We start from the raw sequence: 16,833 nt of genomic DNA on the forward strand, positions 1-16,833 counted from the left end.
ATAAACTTTATATTACTTCCCGCTTGAACTGATTAAAACTTTCTGTTACTTGTTATGGTTATTCAAATTTTTTTAGTTGAAAAACTTTGGCGTCTGTATGACCATTTTCTAGTGAAGGGTGCAATACTTTCGAACCGTAAGTGTAAAACCTTAAGAGAATTTTGGGGCATAACTCCTTATGGATGTATTGTTGTGAAGGAGCAGCACGCGGTTAATCCTTCACTCGTTCCTAGACCTCGAAGTTGCATTAGTCAGTTGTTCACGCCACGTTGTAATGAAAAGGTGTTCACGTTTGATCATGTTTATTGTAAATAGTTTATTATGTTCCTGTTGATGTTATGAAATGTTTAAAAATCCAAATGATGTCTTCTTCAAATGTCCTGACCTAAATTTCTAAAACATGTTTGATTTCATGAATGAAAGTTTCATACATTTGGAAAAGAAAATATTGATTGATTTTCTCAACAACGTATTCCGAGATGGTATATCCTTCATGCTTTGATTCATGATGCTTCTAAAACTGTCAGTGTTCTATGGGCTCCGAGGCAGGATGGAACGTTGAGGGGGGGGGGGCTTGTTAAGGGAAAATTTAGAAATCACAACAAAAGATTTTGTAAAAAGCTCTCTTGTTTTGCAAAAAGTAGGGGGGAGGGGTATACACAGTGTTCATTTCCTTCTCGCATCAAACACACTTTACTTTCTGTCTTTCTTTTGCTGTCGATCAATACTTCAGACTTCATCTCGAGGCGAAGATAAACATGTGCGCGTTGAGCTCCAGACGAAAGCGCTGATCAGTGGACGGACGAAAGACAGAAATGTATATGTTGCTGTTTCTTGCCTCGTTTCTGTTTTGTTTTCCCAACTGGGAGGAGATTGAAAAAAAGATGGGGGAAAAGACCATAAATTAAAAAACCAACCTAGGGCAAAAAGTAGCAATAAAAGTGCGACCTAAAGAAAATTTCCAGATTTGCCCGACAGATACACTAGCAGCCATAAATTTGCCCGACAAAATCTGCTTTTTTGAAGATTGAGGGGTGCAGCACCCCCCCATACCCCCCAGTAGTTTCGCCCCTGTATGCAGAACTTTTCACGAATCAGGCTTTTTAGTGTGCTGAAGCTGAGCTTATTAGCATGATACCTCTCTCCACACATACACACACACACACACTCTCTCTTTCTCTCTTTCTTTCTCTCCTTTCCCTTTTCTCCTCCAATTCTTCTTTCTTCCCAGTTTTTTAGGCTCAGGTACCCAGCTTAGCAGTTCTTCTAAAATGCTGCAAGAGAAAGTCTCAGCCAAGTAAGGCCCGCTACATATCACACCCTTAAATTGAAGAACAATTTTGATTCTTCATGATAGGTGTTAACTGCAAGCCACCGATTCATTGTGTTGCCAGAAACAGATGTTACGGTTCGGCTTTTCTGACAACCATGTCGCTTTTTCCATACGACCGTCTTTTTTCTTGACATAAATGTCACCTCATTGAGGTGGATTCTCTCTTTATCATTCTCCATCTGCGTTATCTTTATTGGTCACAAGTAAGCATTTGTAATTCACCACGATAGAAAACCCCACAAGCTGGTGCTTTACTGCAAACTTTGTTGAGTGCAGAACTTTTCACGAATCAGGCTTTTTAGTGTGCTGAAGCTGAGCTTATTAGCTTGATTTGCATTCATTTTTTCTTAAATTTTGTTTTTCGCATACAGTCGACTTCTCCTCTTCACGCCTTTATAGCATAGCCCACGGGGGCTCGTTAGCATTTCAATAGGCAAGCGGCGCTGATTTGGCAACCTCAATAGTCATGTGCTCGCGTTTCTAATTGGCCTATTTCGGTCTTCAACTGGGAATATGTATTTCCTGGCTTCGTGTTTTTGACCTACCTTCTGACATTTTATACTCTGAAGAGTGTCAGACGAAAATCTAAAGCGTGACTCAAAATGTTTGCTTTTTTCAAAGCCATTTGTAACTTTTGTACCGCGAAAAGATTGTTTGAATATATTTATATATATTATTAGCCAATGCAAGAAGCTGATTTCGCTGAATGAATGCAATCATTTCAGCCCATGGCTGGGATTCGCCACATGCTCTTTCTTTCTATTTTATTTATTTCTTTCTATCACAATGACTATCTTTATTACCCATTTCACTTTTTGCAACATTCATTTCTTCTTTTGATCTTTCTTTCTACCTTGTCACTTACTACTTACATATCAAACAACCTTTCATTATTAATTTCCGTCCAACGCTGGAATCTAGATTGTCTCAGGTTTTTAAATTGTTTTTGCTGGCTTATGATCAAGCATTTAGTTTATCTACCTTGGTCTTTTGCTTGCCACTGTTTAATTTCATGTATATATTTGCAAATTGAAAACATCTTTACATTGACTTTATTTCCTGAATAAAAAATTTCATTATCTCCGTATTTGTATAATCTTCTCTTGCTGTATTTTTTGGTAAAGGCCTTAGCAAATGTTTGAGCGTCTCTTGCAAAACATAGTTCAAAATTAATCAACTGGGAAAAAGTGCGCAGCAATTATCGATAAAACAACTTGTTTCAACGGAATTTGGTATTTCTGATTCTCAATCTTCCAGTACATTTGACTACCACCCGCCACTATCACTAAACATGTACCAGCCTCAGAAATAACCATGGTATATTTCGAATCGAATTACCCAGCTTGCAATTCACCTGCGAATATGACTACATTTGAAATTTGCTTGCGCTGAATTGCTTGTTGACAGGTGCATTTGGAAATATTAGTTCAGCCCCGTGCATAAAAAATGAGACGTAAACCGCTACGGACAATCTGATGAATGTATTGTATTTTTGTCGGACGGTGGGAAAAGCTCCGAATGCAAGGCATTTTGATTCAGTTGGCAATATTTTGTCTTCAGCTGAACAACATTGGTGGATGCCATCAGTAAATGGAAGTTTTATCGGCTATAAAAAACGTTTCTCCCAGGAACGGTTTTTAAAATCTTTTCATTCAAGAGCACTGGATCCTATCTTTTTAGCTGTTTAAGACGTAAGAACACAAAGGTCAGTTTTTTAATTTTAATAGCTACTTTTGTTTTTAACATATCAAGCATTTCAAAAACCTGATTAATGTGGCCTGATTTCAAGTGCAGCGAGTCATTGTGCGTAAAGAGTACTCAGTTTGAGTGGTCAGTTTATCCAGACGCTGACACCCCCATACATACAATATAGCATTTTTAAATAGTTCCATGGTGTTGCAGGAATCTTTAAATAGCAGTTATTTAAAAGAAGTATTTGTTAATATATTGTAAAACAAAATCCCCAAAGTAACATAATCCCAACCAACAGGAGTAACTCTTCCAGACTGATCACAGGGCTGTTTCATTCGTAATTTCCGATACGGTGATGTTTCATCACACTTTTTTATCAAACTTTTTCTCTGAACCAGCAGGCAAGGAATGTATTATTTCATAAACAAGAAAGTGCTCTTTGTTTTCTAAATCAGACAACATCAATATATTTATGTAATTTCAAATTGGTTTTGAACAATTGTTAGTTTTAATTAACGTTGTTATTTGTTAACGAAAAATTGTTATCTTCTGCTAATAATTTTTCCAGAGATTTGAATATCAAATTAATCATAAGTTGAAAGAACTGTTCAAAAGACCAATTTAGAGGTTAAAATCAAAGAACTTCTCAAAACTTTGAACTTCTGATATAAAACCATTAAAAGGATCTTCTTATTGTATGAAGCCACGGAGTTTTTTGAGAATTTTAGTACATAAACTGGCACACTAAGATTTCAAATTTCTTTTAAAAAAGGCACACTTTTAAAATGGCACATATTTTGCTAGTATAGGCCAGAAAAAAGCGGGAGATCAGGTAAGAGGTCTAGGGCCTCCAAAAAAGACACTAACAACAGTTTTAACAGTTTCTATTTTCAACATTGAAATTGATAGTCAAGTTTCTGTTCTTCTCAATCGTTCTAGCTCTTTATTTAGTGTTCGTGGAAGTTCCCAACCTGGAAAATAACTGAAGTGGTAATGCCACGCTAAATTATGCTTTTCATTATGTTTTATGATGGATGACTTTCATTTATTGCAATCGTATGGGTATATTTTATAATGGGTGTTGATAATTTATAATAAGTTAAAATTATGAAGCCTCTTTTTGGATCACTACGCATAACATGCCGATATTTTTGTTTTCTAGAATAAAGCAGTGCTGGAGCTCTTCAGGTTTCATGGAAATGATGAACAACAGCTCATCAAATCCAGAACACGTATATCTTCCCGTGTACGAGAAGGCTATCATGTCAGTGGTAATAATTACTTTGGCATTCACAGGAACGATTGGCAACTGCTTAACCTGTGTGATTTTTCTACAGAACAGAATGATGCGAACGAGCGCCAATCTACTAATAGTCAACCTCGCGATTGCCGATGTACTTCAGTCCTTAAACATGTCCTTTCTAGTGTTTAACCTGCTGAACGGCGGATGGATTTTAGGTGGAGGGCTGTGCCAGTTCTGTGGATGGTCTAATATGACATTCATTATTACCTCGCTGTTTTCTCTTGCACTAATCAGTCTAAGCAGATACTTTGCTGTTGTTAAAACTAATGGAAAGTATTCCTTCACTAAACGAGCTTGGCTTGCTATGGCGATCGCGGCCTGGACAACCGCTGGGCTTCATTCTTTAGCACCTGTGTTTGGCTGGTCAGTCTACGAGTACCGTGCTGGCAAACTTATGTGCACCCTGAAGTTTTCTGATAGTCTCTCCTACTCAGTAACGACAATGTCGATAGCTATTGGGTTCCCATTCTCTACTATATGCTACACTACCTACAAGATAATAAAAAAGGTGAAACAAAGCAACGTACGGGTAGCAAACAGCTCAGTCATGACAGAAAGGAAGCGAAAGGAAGAGAACCGAATTTCCCTTATGCTGCTAAGCGTGATTTTATGCTTTGTGATTTTCTATTCTCCAGCCTCAGTCATCAACCTAGTGCAGATGGGTTATGGAGATAGTTATAAGATACCTTTTAGGCTTGATGCCTGGACAGTAATACTGGCCATGTTCAACCACGCAAACAATCCCATCATTTACTGCATATTAAACTCAAATTTCAGGAGAGGTTTAAGGGCTATATGCTCCGCTGACAGACGCAAACAGATTCGCTCTAATGTAGATGTTACTATGGATACCAGAAAGACAAATGTTGCCGCATAAGTGAATTAATTTGGCGGATGCAATATTTTTTTATTTTGCGTTTGTTTTCCATGAAAAACGATGTAAATAATCAATTCCGCTTGTCGGAGAACCTCTCAAACAGAAACAAACAAAGCTAAAATCAACGATGTCAAACAAGAACCGTAGAAGTAATTTTGAATTGATACAAAGGTAATTCAAACAACCCATGCACCAAATCATCGAATATTTTCAATAAGCAACTTACAGCGGATTACAGAAAGCCAAATTTTGGAAATATCTTTGATTAATGGAAGTAAGGTGTGCACCTATCAAGAAATTATGTTGATTTAATTGAATTTTAAATCCGACAGCTTACCATTAAGGAAAACATCAATTTCTGCATACCGTCTTTCGTGTATTGTGATAGAATTGTTTCATGTTATCTTGAGGCTTTCAGGTCTCAGGTTACGAGAGTCCTTATTTTTTATGCTTTATTGAGGGGATAGTCCTCAAGCGTGTCTCGTCAGTCTGCTGCTGTTGAATCAAAAATTTAATTTTCAGAGGATTGAATCAAAGTGTCACATTGTGGCAACGATCAGTACTATGGGTGATTTTATTATGTGCCTGTTAATATCTGTATAAATGTAATACCATTTAGGTCATCTTTATGCTCATAATAAAATGTATTTTGAGTTAACAGTTTACTTTTGCCTTTCCATTTCTGGTAAGAAGCGTGCCCTGCACATAGATTTCAATCTGTGCAAAGAATGTCGGAAAAATGGAAGAAAGTCAGCATTATATGTTAGATTCAATAATGATAATAATAAATAGTAGTCAATGAGTAATCTATTTGAAGATAGCTGCAAAGATTATAAAGGAAACCAAAAAGGAGTACTAGAATAAGCCAAATTCTCCTATTTCCATTTTTGTACGGCATTTTTCTACAGCATATACAATTACAATTCAATTGATTGTTCAGCTATAAAAGCCCTAAATTGATTACGAACCTCTCGTACAAACAATTTGACTGAAGATAATTAAACCTTATATGGATCCCCGTCTTTTCTCCGAATCCCTGTAAATTGTAAACCAAAATGTGCTCTTTCAAGGAAACTAAACCTTTTTGAATTTTGGATACATATGATTATGTGATCAATTACTGTTTGTAGATGTTTATCATTTTTTTTAAAGTTACAGTTGCATGCCCAGCCCAATTTTTAAAACTACAAGTTATTTCATAAGTCTTTCTATTACTACTTCACAATGAGAGTTGGCACTGAAGACTGTTTTTAGTTATGATTTCATAGATTATGATTAGTATCTAATTGCTGACTTTGTCCATAAAGATGGCAAACAAAAGATGTTATTGCATGATTTTGACTCAGTTCTCTTATCAGTTAGACCATAAACCAGGCTTGTCAATCGTCAGCTTCTTATTCATAAACCGGTGAATTAAAAGATCGTGATTACACTCATAATTAATTCTTTGTCAATCATACCACAAAAACAGTGATCAGTATTAAAAGCATTTACTGGTGGCATCAGCAAGACGAATGCTTATGAATAAGACATTCTGAAATCTAATTGATTAATGTATATAGTTACCGGTTAGCCAACTGCCTTTTGCCTTTTCCTTTTGACGCCCATTATCAAAACAATGCACTAAGATGAAATGGCTCAATCTCATCGGTCATTACACTTTGATGAACATAGCCACAGCTTGAGCTTTAGTGCTGGATCTTGACATGAATTTGTGTTGACATGAATTGTTTTCTTTAAATTGAAATTACTGCACACTTGAAAAATTAAAATTATTGAATATTGAATAAAGAATATTGAAGCTAAAGATTTGTAGGAAATCTAAGAGTCAATTGATAATAAAGACACAGCTCGAATTTCATCGACATATTCGGGCTTTGAGCAAGTAAGAAAGATTTGATAAACACTCATAGAGTTTTATTTGTAATAGTTGGTTTTGTTTCTTAAATGTTTTTGTGATGAAAAAATACAGCAGTATAGATTTGAAGCTTCTTATTTAGAATGATTTAAGAATACTTTCAGGCTCATAATGCTAAATCCTAATTAATATTGAAACTCGACAAAAATAATGATATAACAGAACAGTACACGCTTGCATGTTTGCATGCTGTCTTTGTTTCTTTAGTGAAATGATGTAGTGAAATGATTCTGTAGTTTGGTATCAGTTTTAGGGACAAGCTACACGGGATGCAATTGTTATATTTTACAGTGAATAGAGCGCTTGATTAATTTAGATGATTTTTACATAATTAAACACTCCAGAGTGAGTGAGAGTATTGCTAAGTATTTTGTGTTTTGTGTTCACAGCTTTTGTTTTTTTTTCATTTTTCTATTGCCTTTTTTGTCAAATATCTGCGGGCTTGACTATGTAAGTCTGTCAGCCTAGCAAAAATTATTGTTCTTTCACATATTTATGAGCTTTTCGGGACATGTTTACTGATTTACTACTTGTATTAAAGGAATCACGATTCTTGAATAAGTGGAAATTATAGCATGATTGTTCTGTATTTTAGGCCACATTTCAAGTGCATCCTTAAACTCAAAATCTTGATTTCAAAATGGCGGCTGGTAATGGCTCAGCTACATCTACCGAACAGATTGTACACTTCTATCTTTATGAAAAGGTGATAATGTTGACAGTTCTTGTCGTTGTCTCGCTGACAGGTATCATCGGCAATGCTCTAACATGCGTCATTTTTGTACAAAACAAATCATTGCGAACGTCAGCAAACTTTTTGATCGTAAGTTTGGCGGTAGCCGACGTTCTTCAGTCGTTTAACATGATATTCATTTTCGTAAGCATTGTAGCCGACAAGTGGATTCTCGGGTACGGTCTTTGCCAGCTTTGTGGCTGGACTAACATGAGCTTCATCATCACTTCTGTTGTGAACCTTGCTTTGATCAGCCTGCAGAGGTATTACGCCGTAGTAAAGAAGACAAGCAAGAAGCTGTTCAAAAAGAGAAACACATTGATACTTATAGCAATTTCCTGGGTCTATCCGGCCATTTTCTCCATTGCTCCAATTCTGGGCTGGGCAAAGTATGAATATCGGCCCGGTAAACTGATATGCACTTTACAATTCTCTGAAAGCATTTCATACACACTAACACTCATGTCCCTGGCAATATTCACACCATTTGCTATAATGTGCTATGCTACCTATCGAATTGTCAAAGAGGTAAAACAAAGTCGCAACAGAGTGGCACACTCCATCTCTGCCGTTCAGCAAAATCGCCGATTCGAGACACGTATATCAATCATGCTTGTCAGTGTAGTTGTATTCTTCTTCGTGTTCTATTCTCCAGCATCGATCGTTAATCTCATCCAACTTGGACTAGGCAATCATTACATCACCCCTTACCGGATCGATGCCTGGTCTGTCATCATGGCTATGTTCAATCATGCAAACAATCCCGTGATCTACTCGATATTAAATCCAAATTTTAGAAAGGGATTCAAAGGTCTATGCTCTCAAGAAAAGCGGAAGCAGTTCCATACTGCCATGGAAATCGAATCGCGCCAGACACACCAGCCGCAGGACCATAATAACTCGAAGCCAGAAATGCGTCCGTGAGATCAGATATCTGGTCGCCCAAAACATGTAACAGAAACGGCTCGCAAATGCTGTCTATACCCTTTTCCGGTGCTTTTGGATTTATGACAAGACTAGGAATGAAGTTTTTCACGTAGATGGAAAACGCTTATAGAAGCTCCCTAAACTTGACGTAAGTACTCTCAAAGGGAAATTCGGCTCTTCCAGAATATCAGTATCTGAAGTGACTTGTAAAGTGAACTTTAGATGCATGTCACTTGGCTCTTTTTCACCAGTGGCTTTATACGAGCCAAATCCTGTCGTTGCAACAACAAAAATTGCCATCAGAAAGATAAAGACAACGCTTAATTTTTACTATTTAGTTGCCATTAAATATTTAGCTTAATTTCGATACTCATAAACTGTAAAAGAAAGATTTGGTTTAGGAATTAAATGCTATACGAGCTTTAAGTTTTTAGGCCGTGATTCATTTTTAACATGTTGATCAATCAATGATTCCATGTTGCAGTTTTTTTATTAGAATGTTATATTAATTGATCTCTTGCATCATCTAAGGTTATAAAAACTGATCAGATTCGAACACGGCCAGTATAACTAGGCTATGAAATAGCTTTTGTCTGTTTGTAACCGCTTTCCACTGGGTGATACTTCACTCTGTGGGATTGGTTGCCTGTGTGAAGTGCACTGATGCTTTGACCGTCTAGCAGCTTGTATTGTAACTCGTGTATTGGTGTGCTGTCTGTAAATAGTAAGCTCGAGCAAAAACTGTGTTCCAGGATCTTCTAATTTTCTTGTTAACTTGCTCTTTGAAGCCATGTAGAAATTACAGTGAACTTCTCCATTTTGATGGATAATGTTAGTTCTATATTCAGATGAAAATTAAAGGCGTTTTTTTTACTCTTTCCTGTTTAACAATGCATGAACCTTGCAGCTTTCGTAAGTAAAATGTCATAAGCTGCGCTTAGTGACCTTTTGTGAAAGTACATAGGTATCTATCGAGATTTGGGGTGAAAGACCGTGCGTGTTGTGTTGTGTTTCCTTGGGTTTGTGTTTGCGAACGAGCAAAATGGTGCCTCGTTCGCCTGAATTTATTCGAATCTTTGGCAATTCATTAAAGAAAAAGCTCTTATAAAAGGTAATCGAAGGATACAACCTCAGTGGCTGACGTTGTTGTCTGCATTCTACTGTCATTTAGCACAGAAGTTTACTAAGAGGTATGGTGAATGGAAACTATTTCGCACACAATTGCACTATCAGCAACTACAGATTGAAGCAATAGAGAAACCGAACCCTGTACTATACATTTTGTAAAAAGTCACGCCGATTGCTACTGCCATCCCCCTTTTACACTGCACATATTTCCAAAAACTCTGATGAAATCGCACAGGTGTGCAGTGTAGATTCGCAAAATGAATCGATGTCAAAAGTGACAAAGTAACTTGAAGACTCCGACTGCTAACGCTGAGATATTTTAGTAGCTTTTCTTGGCCAAAGTTTTGATTTAATTCAGGCAAACGAACCAAACTTTGGTCTTTCGCAAAACATAAACCTAAGGAATCGCAACACAATACGCGCGGTCTTTCACCCAAAATCTCGACCCAGTTCCCTTTGACGCGGTTAGTTGAAAAGGTGTATATGAAGAGATTTGCTTTGCGACTCGTAAAGCTTTAGATTCTCTATAAATGGCAATAATCCCAATATCAGAATATTCTTTAGGATGTTTTGCAAAAAATATTGTAGAACATAAGTAGTCGATGCATCTGGATTTGATTGTTATAACTTGTAGCGCCTAAACAGTTATGTAATAATATTAAATTACAACGAGGATTTGATCAGAATTTAAGAGAAATTCATAGTTAAGCAATAACTATTAAAAGCTGCTATCTGTCTCATTTTTTCTCTTGTTTTTGTGATTGATCACTAAAAGGTTTTTTTACCAATATTTTTTCGAGGTTTTATCATCATGACTTGGCATTTTGATGTTATGCTAATAAAACATACAGATTTCCCAAATCAATTTCTTACAGCTCTAGCTGCTGTTTATTTTGCAATTTTATATTGTTAGTGATTTACTAAAACTTAGATTATCCCAGAAAAGTCTTTGCTTATGAGAAATTCAAATTACTCTCGTGTTTTTGTTTATTTGCATCTTGAATGCAAATTCAATATATTCAATTGCAGCTGTGTAACTATTACATATTACAAGAGATCAGAATGTGCTTGCCTAAGTCCTTCTGGATTTTCTGGGTCAATATCGTCACAAAGAACGTACAGTGCTGTTCAAATATCTAGCATTAAATCATTAGCATATTTGTGTCTTCTGTTAGATAGTCTTAGAAACCCTAAGTTTACAAGGACAACCGCTTCATAGCATGCATCAGAGCATTTCAATCGAAGATATAACGTTTGCAATGTGGAGATTAGCTGCCATGATACATAATGGCAAAATAAACAAATCACAACCCTGCATGTAATTGAATAAATGAGAATATGTAACAGAAAAACTTTATTTCGAAAATCATGAAAAATGCAGCTATATACTACACTAGACGCCAATATTACCAAGAAAATAAACTAGATGTGTTTTCATATGTGAAGAAATGAATAAACAGTGGCATTTGCTCTCTGCTAAGGTACACAGAAGGCTATCACAATCTTTTATTACGAATTATTTCTTTGTACTTTTGTGCTTGTATGCAAACTCATTAACGCTGCGTATTTATGACTTCATTAACCGCCGCTGTGGCCGAGGTATGGAAAAAACATATGATTAGTGTCATAAAGGTGCGAGATAGGTTTCTTGAACAACTAGAAAACCGTTTTCAAAAAGGTGAAAGTTATCAATGTGCTTTTTATTTTGCTTTTCCGACAAGTCAAGGTAAAGTGGAATCATGTTGGAATAAACCCTTTGATGAAAAGCTCCGATATTTTATTCTTTAGGAAATGCAGAGTTGGCACCTCTATCTCCTCTTAGACGATAAATCAGCTCAATTATATCTAATTACTCCATTGTTTCGCCTTCCTCATCTATGATTGTGCTACACGTGGTATACCAACAAACCCTTAGAACTGTTTGAGTACAATTTTACCACCTTGCAAGAAATGCTGAATTTTAAAAAACTTACGGAAGCCGCAGATGCTAGCTGTATCACTAGAAATGTCGTTTTTAAAGCTGTTTCACAAAATATTTACTTTGGAATCAAATTGTCATGTCAACTGTGAATCAATTATTGCTTGGAAATCAATTTTACAATTGATAATGGATTATCATTTTTTACCTTGCCACCGAATCGCAGCTTTTTGTTCAAACCACTTTTTTGTTGACGACTCGATAACTACAGTTTTGCCTGTTTGGTAAAACATTTCCTGAACAGACCTTTTTTCCACTTGCACTTCCGTATTTTCTGCTTCGATCAACTCTATGTCGACGACTCAATAACTACAGCTTGCCTTTTTTCCTGAGCTTTGATACGATACAAGGAAAGTTTTTGTCGATATCTATTAATTTAGGGAAAATTTTAATGCAGCGCCATTGAAGCGCCACTTGGTGTTGATATTTGGTTATCGTAGTAGCATTCCATATTAATAGTCCTTTTTCTTGAGTCATGGGGAATAAAATATCTAACAAGACTTCGTGGCTATGAAGAATCCTCAGAGCAAAATTGTTCAGCAACTAAAACGAACTTAGGTTATTTGCTGCAGCGGAATAACATTTTATGTTTCTGGCAATGGTTTTAGCTTCGAATTTTCTCTGCAAAATAAAAGAAAGAATCAACTGCAGCCACAACTGAATTGCCTCTAGGGGTGCTATTAAGAGATTAAGTTGCACTTTCAAGGTTACACAGGGTTTTAATTCAGAGAAGACCACCTCACAAACACGGAAGGTCAGTGTTGAACGCCTGCATTCCTCATATCCTGAATCACAACTGACTTACATTATTAGTTACATTTACTTGTCATACACGAATTGGTTTACAATCAACCAACAAGCTAAACAACAACAGAGTACTATCATCATCATCATCATAATAATCATCAATTTAATTAACCTAAAGTACAATTCAATACTTAAAAAAGCTCTTTACATCTAAATGACAAATTAGAGCTTCTTACGCAAACGTGGAAAAAAATTAATTAATTCACAGCAACAACAAGTAGCAACAACGAGTACAAAGCATAGTGACAGCAGTACATTACAAATTTGATACAGAGATGATGACATATAGATTGGTTACAGGCTAGATACATTACACTTTGGTCATGGCATAACGTCCAACTAAAACTTTCCTTTACGTAATCAAATTGGTAATTCTTTTTATATTTATTCAATTTTGCGTTATCAGACCTACCGAGTTTTCATAAAATTGTAAACATTGATAAATCGTTGAGAAAAGTGAAGTACCCTTTTTCAATTCCAAAAGTAAAAGATTAGGATAAAAAATATGATTACAAATAATGGCAAAACTTCTGAGAAAATCCTTATTTCAATTTTGTTCAAAGCATTTATGTGGATCTGAGCAGATAAAAATTTTTCTATTAAACTTAACTAGAAGACAATTTTAAACTATGAACTGAACAATAATTAGGCATTGAAAATCTATTGACAATCTTATTTTGATGAAAGGCAATTGCATATAAAACAATATAGCTGTTTATAATTTCCTTTTTAGCAACGCAATTCGTTGATATAACATGAATAGAAGTAAATCTACTATCATCCTTTAGAGAGTAGAGTACTATCGGTCTCTCCTTGTTACTCATTAAAATCCCACAAGCTGTAATAAACAAAAGGTACAAACTGATTAAAGTCTCCCGCAATTGAGAATTCCTCTTCATATTAACACACCACCTGCAAATGGAATTTCGTTGGATATCCATTCAGCAAACAGCCCTAGACGAGGTTCAATAAAAAATCAATTCAGTACCAGTCCCGCTGCTTCTCAGTTGATTAAAATATTTTTCAACGAACGATGTTTGTTTGATCTGGATGTGCAGTCAACTTCAGTTGTTTATAGTAAAAACAAAAACCAAATTTATGAACTGCTAGCCTAGGATAAATCACTTGATTACATCTATGGAGGTCTTCTCAAATAGGTTTCTAATTGTCAAAAAGAATCATTTCTCACTTTATTATTAAAAATGGAATTTCAAGCTGTTTTTTATAGACCAGGCGAGGAAGGGGGGGGGGGGGGGTATCGTCACCGATCGAGGGTATTGGCAAGACCAACTCTATTTGGTCAATTTCGATACGCTGATTACGAAAATCAATGTTATACGGAGAAATTCGGTACCACTAATCTAAAAAACAGACTGGGTCAAGCATCTATTGTCGAAAAATGTGGCCGGGCTTTGCGGCCATCTTTGTATGCCCAAACGCAATGAAGAGAGGGTATTATAGTTTACGGAAGGAGACTCGGAAAATGCGCAAGTTACAAATCTTTGCTTAGGATAACTCGTATACCCGAAATACGTTTAATTAGCAATCCGGAATGAACACACCTTTTACAGGACCAGGTGGTTAGCTTTGCAGTACCCTGAGATGAAATGTGGCTCCGAGAAAACGTCAAAGTTCTCGCAGGGTAGCCCTTATATTGGCCTAAGCCTCCTGGGCAGCCATCAGATCAGTAGGAGGAAAGTAGTACTAAAGGTTTGTGAAATATATGTTTGAGTTTCTAGAGGAGATTAGCTAGTCCTCTGCTTAGTTGGATTAAAACATATAAATAGAGCAAGGTGATATTGATAGTTCTTACCAGACCATTGTCATTTTTCTAGATTATTTACTGTTATGTATTGTATTGCATTGTATTTTATTGTATTGTATTGTTTTGCATTGCTTTGCATTGCATTGCATTGCATTGTATTGTATTGTATTGTATTGTATTGTATTGTATTGTATTGTATATCATTTAATGTTAGTTTTTACAATAGTGAATATACATTAATTAAAACTAACATGAAGCAATTTCAAGGATTGCATAAGGCAGTTCATTTACTGCAAAACGAGCATGCGCACTTGTTTTCAAGGAACCAAGTTTTAATCAAATTCTTAAATTGTCTAGTATTTTGAGCTGTCTTTATTGATTCCGGGAGTCAATTCCAAATTTTAGGCCCTTGAAAACTTAATGATCTGATACCATTTTTGGTAGTTCTGGCTTTTGGGATGTCAAGGGGGTTTTTGAGTCGAAGGTTATGACCTGTTGTTTTGGGTACAAAACTGTCTTTCATTAAAACAGGATTAAAGTTGTTAAGTGTTTTATAAACTTCGAGCGCTAAAATTCTAACTGGTTGGACATTGGTAGTTTCTTTTGAGTTAGCAAGTAAATTTTTGTACGAAGATGAATAGTCCGAATAGACTAGTCTCAATGCCCTCTCGTTAATTTTCTCTAGTTTATCCTGACTTCCTGTTTTATTATTGATGTTATTTAAATGGACGTGAATAATTGTCAGTTTGAAGGATTTAATGTGCAGGAAACTTAACTGAAGAGAGACACCATAGAATTTTGAACTATGTTAAAATGATACCTGTGCTAAATTACTTCTACATCTCATAAAAAATCAAACTTGATATAAAACGTTTTATCAGCAAGAGCTAAAATCGTGTTTATGTTCTGGTAGATTTTAAGAAAGCTATTTAGTTTGAATTAATCTGATACACTAAAGAAGAGGTGTACAGACCTTACTTTGACTTTGGACAAGACAAACTTTGTTACCTGCTTGCTGAACTTTTTTTTCTAGATGATTCTGTCTTATATTCCTTGTCAAGATGATGTAGATGTAAAATGACTTTTTAGTGTGTCGGCTATCAATTCTGAGTGTGTCGGCTATCATATCCTCAATTCACCTCTGAGCCAAATTAAACAGCATTGATTTGATTCAGCAGTCGATCGAGGATAGCCGACACACTCTGAATTATCAGGTTGTATAAACGTACATCGATGCAAAAAAATTAGCCAGCATGAAGCAAGACCTTGTCCTTGCGCACGAACTGGCATGCAATCGTGAAGAAGATGACACTAAGTTATTAGCACTTGTGAAAGCCGCAATGCATCAACCTGGAAAAGCAGTGATGGTACACATTCTCCGGCATCGATAATGTGCCCGTGGTTTTCAAAAAAGAGAAAAAGTCATTCTGGAAAGCAAGGTTAAAACGCAACGAATTCATTAGCACTTCTGCAAGGCTTGGAACAGATGTCCAGCCCATCTAAATGCTATCGAGATCCTGGAGAAGTTCACATGCTTTCTATACAGTTTTTCGCCTGTCACCAAGTTCAATGACGCCCGCTCAAAGAGTTCCTGGAAGATTTTTGAAACTAAAGGGAAAGTTGTTGGCCTTAGTTTGATGCCACCGTGTGTTGCCAATCTACATTTGCACATAGCTAGATCAGCTTATGTTGCAAACATTTACAGAAATGCAGATCAGTTGCAGTTAAGCATTGGCAGTCTAGTTGATCATGGTTGGGATGCAGCCGGTAACGCATCGTGGGGTAAAGACCCAAATAATGCTGCGGAGCTGCTTCTAAATGTCAATCAAGATGCTGAAGAAGACAATATTGATTAAATAAATGACCATTGCTCTGAGGATGAGTATAGCGATGACTCTGACGACAACGGAAGCTAGAATGTTTATGCCAAATAACGTTGTATGTATATCAGCCGTATTATATTGCCTTTTGGCATATTCTTTTTTAAGTTTTTAAAGCAAATCTATGTGCCGAGCAGTTTTTCTCTATGAAAACGATGAATGCACGATTTTAGAATGAAAAAAGGACCCGTGCATTCAGAATTCCGCCGTATGAGATCAACCTTCGAAATCAGTATATCGAAATTGATGAGAATTAATGATTTACAAACTTTTGTTCATCATTCCAAGTTTTATGAAAACGAGGTTTGAACATGAAATAGAGGCTGCCTGGTACTAAATTTACATTTATAAAACTATTTTTTGAAATCAGCACATCAAAATTGATAAAGGTCAATTAATTTACAAAATTTCGCTCAACATTCAAATTAGGACGAAAACGAGGTTTGAACGTGAATTGAGGCTTCCTGGTACCGAATTTCTCCGTATAACATC

General features: G+C 36.1%; 1 protein-coding gene across 1 annotated transcript; it reads left to right on the forward strand.

The window, feature by feature from the left end:
• The first annotated feature begins 593 nt into the window (after positions 1 to 593).
• On the forward strand, positions 594 to 10,639 carry LOC135683712 (uncharacterized). Its single transcript, XM_089109271.1, has 3 exons — positions 594 to 3,038; positions 4,188 to 5,199; positions 7,746 to 10,639. The coding sequence occupies exons 2-3, from the start codon at positions 4,219 to 4,221 to the stop codon at positions 8,778 to 8,780; spliced, it is 2,016 nt and encodes a 671-aa protein (XP_088965397.1). The 5' UTR covers positions 594 to 3,038; positions 4,188 to 4,218; the 3' UTR covers positions 8,781 to 10,639.
• Positions 10,640 to 16,833: the final 6,194 nt, after the last annotated feature.

This window comes from Rhopilema esculentum, chromosome 7, assembly GCF_057945365.1.
Source record: "Rhopilema esculentum isolate cy_ngs chromosome 7, ASM5794536v1, whole genome shotgun sequence".
Classification (NCBI taxonomy): domain Eukaryota; kingdom Metazoa; phylum Cnidaria; class Scyphozoa; order Rhizostomeae; family Rhizostomatidae; genus Rhopilema; species Rhopilema esculentum.